Source organism: Oncorhynchus kisutch, linkage group LG4 (assembly GCF_002021735.2).
Source record: "Oncorhynchus kisutch isolate 150728-3 linkage group LG4, Okis_V2, whole genome shotgun sequence".
Lineage (NCBI taxonomy): Eukaryota > Metazoa > Chordata > Actinopteri > Salmoniformes > Salmonidae > Oncorhynchus > Oncorhynchus kisutch.
Window position 1 is genome coordinate 47,448,008 of NC_034177.2, and position 17,643 is coordinate 47,465,650.

General features: G+C 44.6%; 1 protein-coding gene across 1 annotated transcript in view; it reads left to right on the forward strand.

The window, feature by feature from the left end:
- LOC109888910 (receptor-type tyrosine-protein phosphatase beta) overlaps positions 1-17,643 on the forward strand; it is a 43,159-nt gene that overhangs the window by 3,016 nt on the left and 22,500 nt on the right. The window contains exons 3-10 of the mRNA XM_031821596.1: positions 698-3,585; positions 4,599-4,875; positions 6,680-6,994; positions 7,190-7,450; positions 8,992-9,255; positions 9,424-9,699; positions 11,765-12,025; positions 14,637-14,903. Coding sequence (XP_031677456.1) covers positions 698-3,585; positions 4,599-4,875; positions 6,680-6,994; positions 7,190-7,450; positions 8,992-9,255; positions 9,424-9,699; positions 11,765-12,025; positions 14,637-14,903 — 4,809 coding nt within the window. The remainder of the gene's footprint in view (positions 1-697; positions 3,586-4,598; positions 4,876-6,679; positions 6,995-7,189; positions 7,451-8,991; positions 9,256-9,423; positions 9,700-11,764; positions 12,026-14,636; positions 14,904-17,643) is intronic.

A 17,643-nucleotide genomic window follows, 5' to 3' on the forward strand; every position in this document is an offset into this window, starting at 1 on the left:
TTGACACTTTTAAAATAGACCAGGCCCTGTTGTTACCTCATATCCCAGCGATAAACGCCTGGGAAGAAAACACTTACATTTGCTCAACTTGCCGCAAGGTAAACATTTTGACTATATTAGCTAACACAGCTACAAGGATGCACTTTCATGCTCCACCTCATTTTGAAGCTTATAGAGACCCCAACTAATGTATAGAACAATCTTAAAATGATCTACTTTGGTTTAGATACAAGCATCATGAAACCTCTAACACAATATATTCATTTGACTTGGTGAAAATCATTTTTTGTTGTTGACTAAATTACCTTTTTCCATGTGGTTTCTACCTTCACAGACTCCATGAAATGATGACCTGATCCGAAATATTGGTCAAATGATTAATTTTGTGTATGGTTTCCTAGAAACAAGGGTGGCTCAACTTATCACACTCTCTCCTACCCATCTATTTATTTCAAGTACCTTTGTTACGTTAAAAGATGAATAACATGATAATAAACCATCTATTACCACGTTATTTAAAGAGCATTTAGCATTTCACTCAGGAAGCAACACCCACATCAAATCACAGAGGTGTCAGGAACTGAGGGGGAAATTCTTTAATTACCCTTTCAAGAACACCTGGGCTGGGTGAGAGTTATTACATATGCAATGCATACAGTATCTTGAATTTATTTATAATAACCCCTCTTTCTTCTAGGGTCCACCACCATCTCAACCACCAGAATGTATTCATCCACGCACAAACCGGTGGCATACACCAGCACTGTCCACGCCATCCGAACGGTCCCTGTAACAGCCATAAACACTCACTCTTCATCAAACGCTATGAACACCCATAGGAGGACCACCCGTCAGATCTCTACGTTAAGAGTTCCCATCACAACGCCCAACAATGCGGTGACCTATGAGTCTATGGTGGCAACGCACACTTATGACCTCGTCAAGACTCAGACGATGGGTTTCATTCCCAGGTCCGTCTCAACGGTCATCACGGCATCTGGGACAGCTCTCAACGACAGCCATGATTTTATCTGGTCCAGTCCTGCTTTGTCCACAACTGACTCTGCCATGGACGAAACGGTGAACGCTGCCACCGAAAATGCCCTCCTCGACTCGAGGAACGGAGCCAAGATTCCATCAGTAAACCAAGCAACTTCCAGTTCCACACCCCCTAATGTAGATGAGCTGGTGTCAACTGCCTCTACCACTACTGTGGTTTCCTCTACAATTTCCTCAGTGCCCAACTCAAGTGCTATGACTGATTCACCAACCACTTCTGCATCCGTAGTCATTACCTCTGATGCTAAAGTCCCAACTTCTGTTGCTTTAACTACCCCTACCCCTGATTCCATCTCTAATTCTTCTGCTACCACCACACCTACCGATACCACAACATTGTCCACAACTAGGAAAGTACCCCCCAGAAAGACTGTGGTTCCATCTACAACCAAAACCACAACAATGCAGACTACAACAACCGCTGCCCCTCCTACTCCTACTACTTCTGCTGTCGGCCAAACCACTATGACTACAGCAAATCCCATTATAAAAGTAGCCTCACCCACAACCGCCATAGCCTCACCCACAATAACTTCCACTCTGCCCACAACCTCCTCAGCTCCACCAACAACATTTTCAACTTCGCCCATAACATCTTCAACAATAAAGATTACAGCTAAAACCACAAAGAAAATAGCCCCACCCACAACCTCCACAGCCCCACCCACAATAATTTCAACTCTGCCCACAACCTCCTCAGCTCCACCAACAACATCTTCAACTTCGCCCATAACACCTTCAACAATAAAGATTACAGCTAAAACCACAAAGAAAATAGCCCCACCCACACGCTCCACAGCCCCACCCACAATAACTTCAACTCTGCCCACAACCTCCTCAGCTCCACCAACAACATCTTCAACTTCGCCCATAACATCTTCAACAATAAAGATTACAGCTAAAACCACAAAGAAAATAGCCCCACCCACAACCTCCACATCCCCACCCACAATAACTTCAACTCTGCCCACAACCTCCTCAGCTCCACCAACAACATCTTCAACTTCGCCCATAATCTCTTCAACTTCACCCACAACCCCTCCAATCACATTTACAAATGCCCCACCCATGACCACTACAATGCCTCCCACAACTACAACAAACCTGCCCACAACTACCAAGACTTTGGCCACAACTACTGCAACCACATCCACAACTACCGCAACCACACCCACAACTACCGCAACCACACGCACAACTCCAGCAACCACACCAACCACACCCACAACTACCACAACTACTACAACCACACCCACAACTACTACAACCACACCCACAACTACCGTAACCACAACTACTGCAACCACACCCACAACTACCACACCCACAACTACTACAACCACACTCCCAACTACCACACCCACAACTACTACAACCACACCCCTAACTACCACACCCACAACTACTACAACCACACCCACAACTACCAAAACAACTCCCACCACAACCATAGCTCCACTCACAACTACCAAAACCACACCCACAACTACCAAAACCACACCCACTTCTACTACAACCACACCTACTACTACCACCATAACCACACCCACCACAACCATAGCTCCACTCACAACTACTACAACCACACCCCCAACTACCAAAACCACACCCACAACTACCATTTCTACCACTACCACTCCCACTACAACCATAGCTCCATTCACAACTACCACAACCACACTCCCAACTACCAAAACCACACCCACAACTACCACACCCACTTCTACCACAACAACAACCACACCCACTACTACCACAACCACACCCCCAACTACCACAACCACACCCACAACTACTACAACCACACCCACACCCACAACTACCACAACCACACCCACAACAACCATAGCTCCACTCACAACTACTACAACCACACCCCCAACTACCAAAACCACACCCACAACTACCACTTCTACCACAACCACACCTACCACAACCACACACCCAACTACCACAGCCACACCCACAACTACCAAAACCAAAACCACACCCACACCTACTACTACCACCACAACCACATCCACCACAACCATAGCTCCACTCACAACTACTACAACCACACCCCCAACTACCAAAACCACACCCACAACTACCAAAACCACACCCACAACTACCACTTCTACCACAACCACACCTACTACCACAACCACTCCCACTACAACCATAGCTCCACTCACCACTACCACAACCACCACACCTACTTCTACCACAACAACAACCACACCCACTACTACCACAACCACAACCACACCCCCAACTACCACACCCACAACTACTACAACCACACCCACAACTACCAAAACCACACCCACTTCTACCACAACCACACCCAGTACAACCATAGCTCCACTCACAACTACCACAACCACACCCCCAACTACCACAGCCACACCCACAACTACTACAACCACAACTACCACACCCACTACTACCACAACTACCACAGCCCCACCCACAACAGCTCCAGCTCCAACAACAACTACTACAGTACTGACTACGACCACAGAGTTGACCACCACCCCACAGGTGAGTGATGATGACAGTCACTTGAAATGAACATTTAAATTGATTAAGCATTTGTGAAATTCCATAAAGAATGTTCAAGATCATATTTGCATACAGATTTGGACGGAGGACATTAAAATCCTGTGAAGCTTTGCACAAACCTGAAAGAAGGGCTATGGTAATGGATTACAGTAATATAGAATATAGACATATTCAAAAAGTATTTAAAGAGAGAACATTCAACAAACACAAAAGTAGGCTATGAAATACACCCATGCCATGCCAACTTTTAGCCTGCTGTATCCTATGGGTGTTAGTTTAGGTGGGCCATAAGGTCTTCAGAAAGAGAAAGTCCAAGGCCAGCAGGAAGGAAAGAAGGGTGTGGTGGGGCAAGAGGAGGGGAGACTGCTCAAGGTGCTGTTGTCCAGACTCAAGTGAAAGTTAGGGCTGTGAGAAATACAGTAGGCTATTTGATTAGAATTTAGGCTACGTATGAATTTATAGACAGTTTATAGACAGAGGGCTGAAGTGGATGCTTTGATATGGAATTCATTTCCTGAGCACTCTGTCTACCTGACGCCAGGAATGGTGTAGGAAAAGTATTTAGCCTAGAGATTTATTTAACCTTTATTTAACTAGGCAAGTCAACCTAGAGTCAGCCTAGAGATTGAAAGGGACGAGATGGTAGCATGGGAAGAGACTGCGTCGTCGAAAGAGATGCCACGCTTTGTTAGGCGCGTACCACTACTGTAACGCCTCCAACATGCCATTGTGAAATTCTGAATATAATTATACATTGTTATTTTATGGACCGATTATGACAACCAATGTTGAAATATATTTGATATTTCTTCTATTATTTATTGACCTAACATATCTAAATCAGCGTCCGCAATGTTTAGATGTTCGACTGTTATTTTGATACTTTGTTTACGGTGGAGTTGTGTCAAGGTGAGTCATGGTTAAAGTACATTTAAAATGGCTCATTCTTTTCCACCTGTAGCATACCCGTTGCCTCTTTTTGTTCCTTTCAGGTCGAGACCACTGAGGCAGTAAAGTGTTCATTTAACCTGACAAAAACCAGCGCCAATGCGGATTCTATTGCACTGGAATTGATAACAACAGGAGAAGCGTGTAACTTCACCGTGTTTTATGAGCCTAGTCGGTCCGACATAACGGATTGTTATCAACATGGGGAGTACACTAACGTGTATATCTGCGATATAAGGGATTTGGAACCAGGAACATTACACCAATTCGAAGTTATATCGAATAATGATGGAGAGAGGGGCAACGTATCAGTGCGTACAGGTAAGCGTTTCAAACCTAAATTCGTTTATATTCTAATCTATTTTAACCTAATCAATAATGTTATATTCCAAAAGTATTAGACTGTTATATTGACTTTAATTAATATCAAACGTGCTACCGATATCTGATGTAAAAATATTTTCCAGTATCAGACAATATATGTTTTTCTGTTTATTATATTTATATTTTGAACCATGACATTCGATTGATTATTTTTCGTAAAAAATATCATAACCCCTTCAGAAGATTAGGTGAATGACTCCTCTGATGGCAAAAACGTGTTATCATTGAATAGATCTAACACGTATGATGTCACATTGTGACAGAAAGAGTTCTATCATTTATTGAATATATCTTTGAATCTCTGAGGGCTCATGAAGGCTCTCTCTCTCTCTCTCTCTGTTGGCGTTTTATTCCACAAAGGATAAAAGCACAAAAGTTGATACTTAATCTTGTTAAAACATTTGGAATTTTGCATATGTATCATTTTACAATTTTGCAGTAATATTTGACTACTGCAACCAATGAGCTTGAAATAGTATATGTTTATTCAGGATATCATATCCTTTTTCATTATTCGATTTATGGTTACAGTATTGATTCTTTTTTTGTGCACAGCATGGCACTGATTGTGAATAGATTCTGGGCACCACTTTGAAGAACATAGAGAATAGATAACTTTTGTGCCGACACCTCCTGAAGTCTAGTAGGTACACTTTATCCCACTGTACCTTAGTACAATCCTTTGCACATTGTCAAGGCCACAACCTTAGACTGTCCTGTCAAGAACCACTCTGGTCAGTGGTCTCAAAGCTCTAGATTAGAACCCTGTCAATTCTGGAACACAGCTCCAATCATCTAAAGTTGTTGAGGCAGAGGTCAGTAGCAACGCAGAGCATCGTGTTTGTTTCCAGACATATCTCCCTCTCCCCAGAGCCACATCCCGTCAAGCATTGTTTCTTTGTACTAACGGATACAGGAGGCCTCCATGTTTTCTTTTCATGGCACAGATAGATTACACTGGGAGTACACTTCACATCTTTGCGTTGAAAGTGTGCCCAAGTTTTTTTCTTTGGTCCTTGTGAGTGGACCACGTTTCCATTTTTGACAGTAGCTTACGAAGGATGAAATCCTCAAGAATAACAGTTCAGGAATTGTCAAATCACTTGGACTTGACATTATCCAATATGTTTTGAATACAGTAGAAATCACAGATACAATGTAGTTATTGTGTAATACAGTAGTGGTCTTGCCAGTTTGGTTTTAGGATTGGACGGACAATGTCCTTAGGGTTCTGCTTATTGGCCAATGTGATTCCTGGGGTTGCTATGAAGAGAGGAAGCCATTATGAAGAAAGGGTCAAAGTTCAGTGTTGAGCTACGGGAGGCACTGGCCTCTCGCCTCGTCCTGCTCCTCTCTCTCTCTTTTTTTTTGTTGTTTCCTGTAACGTCTCGCTCTCACTCTAAGACGCATGCAGGTTTCCCAGTGAATCCAACACGACATTCTTTAAAGAACCAAAACAATGTTATCTCTCCCCTCCATCGCAGGCAGTCACCACTGGCCTTCAGCTGAAGTACAAAGGCAGGATGCAGAGACTCTTCATGCACTTTTCTCCTAGTTATGTAATATCATAATGTTTAATTGAAGTGTAGATAATATTGCCAAGGTGCTTCCCCTTGGTTACTGGTTTATGGGATATCTTTGTTTTCTATAGCAAAATTGCCAACACATTATCTCCATCTTTCTCACTCTCCTTCCTCTTTTCTCTCTTTTATTTCACTCTCTCTCTCTCTCTCTCTCTCAGACCCAGTGAGTCCATCCAGGTTGGACGTACTACCAGACCAGATCCAAGCAACCCAGTATAAGAGTCCTATTCAGGGTCAGGGTGGCTCCCATAGCCTGCACATATCCTGGCCTCGATCTCGTGGGCAGGTCGACTGGTATGAGGTCACACTACAGGACACCAAAACAGGGACGAGCCGCAGTACCCGCATCATGGGAACTGCCGCCACTCAGTCTCGCTTCACCGCCCTCACCCCTGGAACCCTCTATGCCCTCAGCCTGGTGGCAACGGCTGGAAATAAAACAGCCCTGCCAGTGCTGGCCACTGCAGCCACAGGTGAGGGGTCATCTTGAAGCTCTAGTATGGTTTGACTGGTCCTCTGATCACACATGATTTGCCTGGTCTTCCACAACTACTGTGCTGCACACCATCTATTTATGATACTGTAGATAGCATAGAAATCCCTGATCTACCTTGTCTTGTTAGACATCATTACTCACTGACACTGACTACTCTGTCTTGGTTACCCAGCTCCCTCAGCTGTCAGCGGCCTCCAGCTCTCACCCTCCTCCAGCAGCCTGGGTGTTTCCTGGCAGCCCGGTCCAGGCAGGAGAGAGGGTTTCAGGGTGCTACTGAGGGAGCAGCAGGGCGCCCTAGTCAGGAACGTCACCCTTAAGAGTAGTGTCACCTCCCACACCCTTGACGACCTGTTGCCTGGGACCCTGTACACTGTCACCGTGGTGACTGAGGCTGTAGGCCTCCAGAACGCCATCTCCAAACAAGCAGTCACAGGTATGGCAAGTAAAACACCTACGTACCATGGCATGGTAACTCTGTTTGGGTGGTGACAGTCCTCATTGGTGTAGCAGTGATGAATCTAAGTTTACATGTTAAAATAGTAAGACTGACATGCAAAACTCAAGTTCAAGTCTTTAACCTTAGCCCTATTCAATGTGTCTGATAAAAAAGTAGTTTGTTGAAGGTTATTTTTGCATCCTCTCTTATTTTTCAAGTCGTCTGCCATCAAATCACTTAGTCCCATTGTTTGCCAACAGAGCAATCTAGGGCTTCAATGTCTCGGTGGCTTCAATATAGGTGCAAGATATGGTGAAATGTCTCTCACATATTTATCTAACTTAGTTTGTAGAGCTTTGTTTTTACTATCCAACACTGCACCCTACCACCATCACGACCATGCTTTCTCTCTGTCGTTGTTTCCAGGATATTTTAGGCTTCTCGATCCCACCCTTCCCTTCCTCTTTCTGCAGCTGGCTGGCCCATCAAGGCCTCCCAGAGCACTCCCTTCCCCTCCCAACCCCCCTAGACATCAATAGAAAAATAGGAAATTACTATGAAATAATAAAATATTTCAGTTCTGTGTATTGCTTAGTTTTTATTTGATTAAATTAATCATCTCATCTCTGCTCAGACAGTAGCAGAAAGCCAGCCAGACAATGTTCTCTGTGCTCCCCATACTGTGCTCTCTTTAGTCACCCTATTTAGCTAGGCGGCTAGCTAGGCGGCTAGCCTTGCCTAAGTATGCTGCAGTGCTGTCTGACAAATTAATTTGATTAGTTCTTAAAAAGGTTATAGATAAGGCATACTTTCACTAACGGTCTCTATCCCGCTCTCTCATCATTGTGTGTACATTCCTCTCTCATGCATTCTATGCGGTCGGTGTGTGTCTAATCTATAGTAGCAAGCGTAAAAGTGTATCCATCTCTGTCCGGGCCGGAAAGAATAGGCACAATGGATGATGGTCATTGGAGGTAATTACCTAATTTCTGTGCTGAACTAGGTTGGATATTTTTTTTTTTAACTACAACTCCCTTCAGCCTGATGTTTTATTTTTTATGGTCCATTTCTGGTTTGTTCAGGAATGGAGTCTCCTCTTTTACCTCATTTGCTTCCTCTCTGTCTCAAGGACACTGATGTGTCACGATCGTTGGAATAAATGGACCAAGGCGCGGCGTACGTAGAGTTCCACGTGTTTAGTTGAAATGAAGCTCACAAAAACAATAAAGAGCTAAACGAAACGTGAAGTCATGGAGTGCTCACAGGCCACTACGCACAAACAAGATCCCACAAAAATCCAGTGGGAAAAGGCTGCCTAAATCAGAGACAACGATAGATGATTGGGAACCATACCAGGCCAACATAGAAATACAAAAACTAGAGTACCCACCCTAGTCACACCCCGACCAAACCAACATAGAGAATAAAAGGCTCTCTATGGTCAGGGCGTGACATGATGATCCTTTCTTATCTTTAGTTATTGTGTTGTTTTCTCCCCACATGTTTAAATCAATACTGATATTTTCTCCTTCTCACAGTTCCTGTGGCGGTAACAGAGCTCTTCTTGGAGAACCACGGCAGTCTGGACACCCTGAGGGCCTCCTGGGTCAATGCTAGGGGAGGTGTGGATGCATACCTGGTCTCCCTGGCAACCCAAGGCTCAGCCAACCAGGATAGGAAGCTACCCCCCAACGCCACTGAAGTGGTCTTCAGCGGCCTGACCCCTGGACGGCCCTATCAGGTGACTGTGAGGTCAAAGGTCGGAGAGCAGACAACTGAGGCAGTGGCCACAGGCAGAACAGGTAAGTCATTCTGGAGTGTCAATCAACTAGCCTTTTCACATGATTGAGCAGAGTTAAGCCAAGTTGAGCCGAGCTGTACAGCCTGGTCACGGATCCACCATAGTTGCTGGAACCGTGCTGGAAAGGACAATGTGAATCGCTCACTTTCTCTCTCTCACCATCCCGCAGTGCCAGCCAAAGTGTCTCAGCTGTCCATGGTGGGCGTCATTGATGGCAGCACTCTGAAGAGTACATGGTTGCCCCCAAGAGGGGACTGGGAGAACTATCGTGTCCTGCTACTGAACGGCACGGTGGCTCTAGTCAATGAGACAGTGAGCAGGCTGGTTAGACAGTACTCCTTCTCTGTAGCTTCCTTGGGGCTGGTGCCTGGCAGGCTCTACACAGCTCAGGTCATGGTGGAGAGCGGTCTGTTTGGCAACACCGCTCAATGTCAGGGGAGGCTAGGTACGTTACATTAAACATTTTTACTACACTGTATTTAAAATCAAATCAAATTTTATTGCTCACATGTGCCAAAAAACAACACATGTAGACTTCACAGTGAAATGCTTACTGACCAGCCCATTAAAAAAATAAATTTAAATATTAGCTACATAAAATGTTTATAGTAACACAATAAAAGTAATAACGAGGTGCCAGTAACAAGTCAATGTGCAGAGGGCCTGGGTGGTACTCACTACCCTTTGTAGCGCCTTGTGGTTGGATGTTGAGCAGTTGCCATACCAAGCAGTGATGCAGCCAGTCAAGATTATCTCAGTGTTGGAGCTGTAGAACTTTGTGAGGATCTGAGGGCCCATCTCAAATCTTTTCAGCCTCCTGGGGGGGAAGACGCATTATTGTGCCCTCTTCCCGACTGTGTTGGTGTGTTTGGATCATAATTGGTCCTTAGTGATGTGAACACTGAGGAACTTGAATCTGTCGACCCTCGTGGCGGATGTGTTGTTGCCTACCCTCACCACCTGGGGGCGGCCTATCAGGAAGTCCAGGATCCAGTTGCAGAGGGAGGTGTTCAGTCCCAGGGTCCTTGGCTTAGTGATGAGCTTGGAGGGCACTATGGTGTTGAACTCTGAGCTGTAGTCAATGAACAGTATTCTCACGTACGTGTTCCTTTTGTCCAGGTGGGAAAGGGCAGTGGTGCTCTCACGCATGGTTCAGTGTTGCTTCCCTCGAAGCGAGCATGTATGGCATTTAGCTTGTCTGGTTGGCTCGCGTCACTGGGAAGCTCTTGGACGGGTTTCCCTTTGAGAGGGAGAGTTTTGTATGCATTCCTGTGTGTGGAGTAAAGGATCTACAGTTTTTTCCCCCTCTAGTTGCACATTGACATGCTGGTAGTAATGAGGTAAAACAGATGTCAGTTTTCCTGCATTAAAATCACCAGCCACCATAAGCGCCGCCTCTGGATGAACATTTTCTTGTTTGTTTATGGCCTTATACAGCTCGTTGAATGCGGTCTTACTGCCAGCATCGGTTTGTGGTGATAAATAGACAGCTATGAAAAATACAGATGAAAACTCTCTTCGTAACTAGTATAGTCTACAGCTTATCATGAGGTATTCTAACTCAGGCGAGCAGAACCTCAAGACTTCTTTAACATTAGAGATTGACAAAGAGACCCCCCCCCCCCCGGATCTTACCGGACTCTGCCGTTCTGTCCTGCCGATGCATATAAAAACAGCTAGATGTATGTTATCCATGTCCTTGTTCAGCCATCACCACGAGAAGCATAGATAACAGTTCTTAATGTCACATTGATAGGATAGTCTTGAACGGAGCTCATCCAGTTTATTCTCCAGTGATTGCACATTCACCAATAGAACAGAGGGTAAAGGCAATTTATTCACTCGCTGCCGTAGTCTCATCAAGGCACCCGCGCGCCGGCCTCTATAGCGTCGTTTTCTCATGTTTCGGGGAGTGTCGGGGATTTGGGCCTGGTCCGGGATAATCAATGTCTTTCGCCTTCGACTCATTGAAGTAAAGTTGAAAGCCTTCCCAGGACATCTAGTGGATGGCCTTTCCAGAAGAGTGGAGGCTGTTATAGCAGCAAAGGGTGGACCAACTCCACATTAATGCTCATGATGTTGGAATGAGTTGTTCGACGAGCAGGTGTCCACATACTTTTGATCATGTAGTGACGCTGTTCTAATGTCCAGAAGCTCTTTTTGGACATAGGAAACGATGGCAGAAAGTTAAGATTAGCACCAAAAAATACACAAAAAAAGCACAATTGGTCAGGAGCCCTTAAACCATCTGCTTTCCAAAGCAGCGCCAATCTTGCTGTGTCCCCTGCTGGGTGTTTACCCAATGTTGTTATGGGTTGTATGTTGTCAAGAGCATTTAAGATGTCTATTTAAATTGCCATGGCTTCTGAAGTTTTCATTTTTGTTTTGATTACCCCTCCTCCTTTGCCCTCTCTCTCTTTACTCATTCACATAATATTCCTCTGCCCCCCCCCGTCCCCGTCCCCCTCCTCTCTCTTTACTCAATTACTCCTTCTCCCCCTTTCTCTCAGCCCCTCAGCCTGTCCAGCAGCTGATGGTCCGTCACGGTGATGAGACGTCTCTGAGCGTGCTGTGGTCTCGTCCCGCGGGGGTGTGGGACGGGTACACCGTGGTCTTGAGACAGGGAGACACGGTTGTGTCACAGAGGACACTGTCCCGTGACGCCAGGGAGTGCACATTCAACGTCCTCATGCCCGGACGCCAGTACGCCATTGCCGTCACGACCAACAGTGGGGGCCTAAACAGCTCGGCTTCAGTGATTGGACGAACCAGTGAGTCACGGTTCCAAAGGGAGATGGATTTCACCTTTCTTTTCCCAATGTGTTTGTTCTAGACATGACACCAGAACATTGTTCCTCACAGGTTTTGTAGTCATATAACAGAATTGTTGTTGTTGTCATATAATAATGAGCTTCTCTCCAAATCAAATCAAATGTATTTTTATAGCCCTTCGTACATCAGCTGATATCTCAAAGTGCTGTACAGAAACCCAGCCTAAAACCCCAAACAGCAAGCAATGCAGGTGTAGAAGCACGGTGGCTGGAAAAACTCCCGAGAAAGGCCAAAACCTAGGAAGAAACCTAGGGAGGAACCAGGCTATGTGGGGTGGCCAGTCCTCTTCTGGCTGTGCCGGGTGGAGATTATAACAGAACGTGGCCAAGATGTTCAAATGTTCATAAATGACCAGCATGGTCCAATAATAATAATCACAGGCAGAACAGTTGAAACTGGAGCAGCAGCACGGCCAGCTGGACTGGGGACAGCAAGGAGTCATCATGTCAGGTAGTCCTGAGGCATGGTCCTAGGGCTCAGGTCCTCCGAGAGAGAGAAAGAAAGAGAGAAAGAGAGAATTAGAGAGAGCATACTTAAATTCACACAGGACACCGGATAGGACAGGAGAAGTACTCCAGATATAACAAACTGACCCTAGCCCCCCGACACGTAAACTACTGCAGCATAAATACTGGAGGCTGAGACAGGAGGGGTCAGGAGACATTGGCAGAACTGCTTCTTTATGATCTCACTATGATTTCAAAGTCTCTATGACAGGGTTCAACACCTGGCGGCCTGGTGATATTATTTGGCCCCCCCCAAGTTTTCGGAGAAGAAAAAAAGTTTTTATTTTTTGGACATAAAATACTAAAAACACCAGCAAATCAGCTACAAGTGATTTTAATTTTGAAAATCTTTTCCAAAGTATTCCCACGCATAAGAGAGAGATACTGGTAATGTGATTGTATACAAATGTCAGCAAGGTTTGAAATTATTCTGTTTTGGTCAAATATTATATCTGTTTGGGCTTCTTGCGGTCAATTTGCAGTCTACAAATTCTTTGTAATTATGTTAAGTTATTATGTTATGTTATGTTTGGGGCGGCAGGGTAGCCTAGTGGGTAGAGCGTTGGACTAGTAACCGAAAGGTTGCAAGTTCAAATTGCCGAGCTGACAAGGTACAAATCTGTCGTTCTGCCCCTGAACAGGCAGTTAACCCACTGTTCCTAGGCCGTCATTGAAAATAAGAATTTGTTCTTAACTGACTTGCCTAGTTAAATAAAGGTAAATGTTCTGGCCCCCTGAGCACCGCTCAAGAAAAAAATTTGTCCCGCTGCTGAATCATCACTGATCAAAAATATAAAGCAATGTTCAATCTCCTTTAGTGAGCATTTCTCCTTTGCCAAGATAATCCATCCACCTGACAGGTGTGGCATTTCAAGAAGCTGATTAAACGGCATGATCATTACACAGTGCTGGGGACAATAAAACGCCACTCTAAAATCTGCAGTTTTGTCACACGATGCCACAGATGTCTCATGTTTTGAGGGAGCGTGCAAAGAGCTGTTGCCAGATAATTGCATGTTCGTTTTTTGACCATAAGCCTCCTCCAACATTGTTTTAGAGAATTAGGCAGTACGTCCAACAAGCCTTACAACAGCAGACCACATGTAGCCATGTCAGGCCAAGACATCCGGCTCCTTCACCTGTGGGATCGTCTGAGACCAGCCACCCGGACAGCTGATGAAACTCTGGGTTTGCACAACCGATGAATTTCTCCGCAAATTGCCAGATACCGTCTCAGGGAAGCTCACCTACATGCTTGTCGTCCTCACCAGTTTCTTGAACTGACTGCTGTTCGGTGTCGTAAACGACTTCAGTGGGCAAAGGCTCACCTTTGATGACCATTGGCACACTGGAGAAGTGTGCTCTTATGAATCCCAGTTTCAACTGTACCGGGCAGATGGCAGACAGCGTGTATGTCATTGTGTAGGCGAGCGGTTTGCTGATGTCAACGTTGAGAACAAAGTGCCCCATGGTGGGGTTATGGTATGGGCAGGCATAAACTACGGAAAACTAACACAATTGCATTTTATCGATGGCAATTTGAATGCACAGAGATAGCCGGACGAGATCCTCAGGGCCATTGTTGTGCCATTCATCCGCCGCCATCACCTCATGTTTGGGATGCTCTGGATCGACGTGTACAACAGCATGTTCCAGCTCCTTCAAATATCCACAAACTTTGCATAGCCATTGAAGAGGAATGGGACAACATTCCAAAGGCCACAATCAACAGCCTGATCAACTCTATGCAGAGGAGATGTTTCATGCTTCATGAGGTAAATGATCACACCAGATACTGACTGGTTTTCTGATCCACGCCCCTACCGATGTTTTGTTTTAAGGTATCCGTGACCAACTGATTAGGGCCTAGTGAATGTACTTCAATTGACTGATTTCCTTATATGACCTGTAACTGTTTATATTTTTGTTCAGTGTAGTTGATGATCTCTGCCCTATGGTCTCAACTATGGTCTACATTTCTCTCTATGGTCTCTGTTAATGTCTCACACCTTTGAAGTTCCTCTCTCTCTGTGTCTCCTCTCAGCCCCGGCGCAGGTGACCAGTCTGCGTGTGACCAACGGTGGCAGCACAGACAGCCTCCAAACCCAGTGGGAGCGGGCGGCCGGCGAGCTGGACTCGTACCGTGTGCTGCTTATCCACGACAGCAGTGTGATCAAGAACGAGAGCACCCCGGCCCACACCACGGCCTACAGCTTCCTGGCGCTGAAGCCTGGAGCCCTCTACAGGGTGGTGGTCACCACTGTCAGGGCCGGACAAGCCTCCAGACAGAGCGTGGCAGAGGGAAGCACAGGTAGACAACACTATGATCACTGAATGATGTAGCCTACTTTTAATATATAATGTTAAAATAGATAAATTAGAAGATAATGTTCAGCTAGCACACATGGATATGAATTACGATAAAAGCGCTCACAGTTTTAACTGTCTTTGTGTGACAAACACCCGTACTAGTTTATGCAAAATAATGTAAGATAATGTCTTCTATTCGGGGATTGCCAGGATATTATTCAGAACTTTCTGAGGTCTTATCTGATGCAACAGGAATTTTCCTGGAACTTCCAGGATATCCGACTATGCAACAAACATGTCAAGGTTTTCCTATCAAAGACTTCCCTTCATGGAGGGAAAAGGATTGGGGTCTACAGTATTTTGTATGGTTGAATCCCAGCTATCTTAAATCTGAGAACGTTTTCATTAAAAGATGGCGAGGGAAACAGCCCCACTGGCCGCCCCACCACCGTTGTTATTGCTGCTGAGTTGAAGAGTGTCACGCAGCATGGTAAAATATGCAGTACATATTGTGCTCTTCTATTGCGCGTCCGAGGGGAAAAAACAGAGTTTTTGCAGTGTCTTCTCAATCAATCAAATGTATTTATAAAGCCCTTTTTACATCGGCCGATGTCACAAAGTGCAATACAGAAACTCAGCCTAAAACCCCAAACAGCAAGCAGTGAGGGTGTAGAAGCACGGTGGCTAGGAAAAACTCCCTAGAAAGGCAGAAAACTAGGAAGAAACCTAGAGAGGAACCAGGCTCTGAGAGATGGCCAGTCCTCTTCTGGCCGTGCCGGGTGGAGATTATAACAGTACATGGCCAAGATGACCAGCAGGGTCAAATAATAATAATCACAGGGGTTGTAGAGGGTGCAACAGGTCAGCACCTCAGGAGTAAATGTTACTTGCTTTTCATAGCCGATCATTCATAGTTTGAGACAACGGGTGCGATAGAGAGAGAGTGCCGAAAACAGCAGGTCCGGGACAAGGCAGCACGTCCGGTGAACAGGTCAGGGTTCCTTAGCCGCAGGCAGAACAGTCTCTGTAGTTCCCTGGGATGTTGCTGTGGATACAGCTCTTTCTGAACTGCCAGCTACTTGAGATGAACATACGAGCCAGATACAAAGTTATAAAGCTTCTGCAGGAGAGCAAAAAAATTAACTGCCTCAGGCACTGATTTTACAGCATCGACAAGAACCAAATTCAAACAATGTGCATTACAGTGCACATAAAATGCAAATCTTACACTGTTTTTAATCTGTGCAGACACACCAGAATGCTTTCCGCTCATGACGGATGCACTGTCATAGCCTTGCCCCACACGATTATTTCTGTAGTCCAGACTATGTTTTTCAAGGCAATCAATTATAATTTTTGTGAGACCTGCTGCATCTAAGCTTTCAGCTGACTGAAAGTGTAAAAAGCTTTCGTGGATGGCCCCATTGTAATAGTACCTCACAACTAAAGACATTTGTTCTTTTTTCTTTAAATCTTTGGTTTCATCTGCAATTACACTAAAAACTTAACTTTCTTTTACTTCTCTCATTATTTCACTTTGTACCATCTCAGCTAAGCTCTCAAGAACTTCATTTTGGATTTGGTGGCTTGTGTACTTACCATTGCCACATGCATTCATCCTTTTCTCTATGAGAGGGTCAAGCTTTGCTATTTTTTCTAAGATTGTCAAAATATTACCCTTGTGAGAGTCATCCGATTCCCGATGACCTCTCTGCGCTATATTTTGAGTGGCAATTAATAGGAGCACATGTGCAATTGTTTTAATGTAAGTACAGTTTTCATCCACTCTCATTCATGACATCTAACATTGATGTGTTGCTGTCAATAGCCCTTTGATGCTGATTCCAAGCATACATAGCATTGATATGATGCTCTGCCTTTGAATGGAGGTTCAAACCAGAATCTTTAAACGGCGCCATTTTCCAGTTACAAAACCCTGACTGTGATGTGAAGGCAGATTAAGGAAAATGCCTACAGGCGAAACAATAAGTTGAATCTTGACTTACAGAATTTTCAAACCATGAATTGTCCTTATACCAGGAACTGTTGAAAGCCCTTTTCCTATAGAACCATGCTGAGTTCTGGGAAATGTTTTCAAACACAGCTGTACAGGACCATCTTCTCTGGATCTTGAAATGTCTGAAATACAGGTAAAATAATGTGTCATATCTCTATGGAAATGTATAATTAAGCTAACTAAAATGTGTAGTAATTAAGCTAACTAAAATGTGTAGTTTAAAGTATTGGCCTGGCCTCCCATTGTGTCCTTTTGGAACAGAAGTCTGATATCTCTCCCTCTCTTTTCATGTTTAACTGACCCTATGCAAAAATAAGACCGTCTATGGTTACATACAAGCATCCAATTACCCACATTTTAGTCCAATCTCAATCTTAATTACAAATCCCCATTATCATAACTGTACCTTAAATCAACTACCAGTCTAAGTTACTAGTTAGATCATGGCTAGCCCTACAATGCAGTAAGTAACTTAGCTAGCTATAATTCCTTACACCTTTACGATTGCAAACAGGCTATCTGCAAATTGTGGTAATGTTTTGAGTAACGTTAACAGATAATAACAATTGTTCGTTTTGAGTTCAAGTACGAAAATCTAAATGAATTAATGGATTTCAAATTGATGAATGTTAACTTGCTGAACACTGACAGCTGTAGCCTACTAGTTACCCCACATTAGCTAAACATGTGTATACTGTAACTTACGACACTGCACTGTATATGT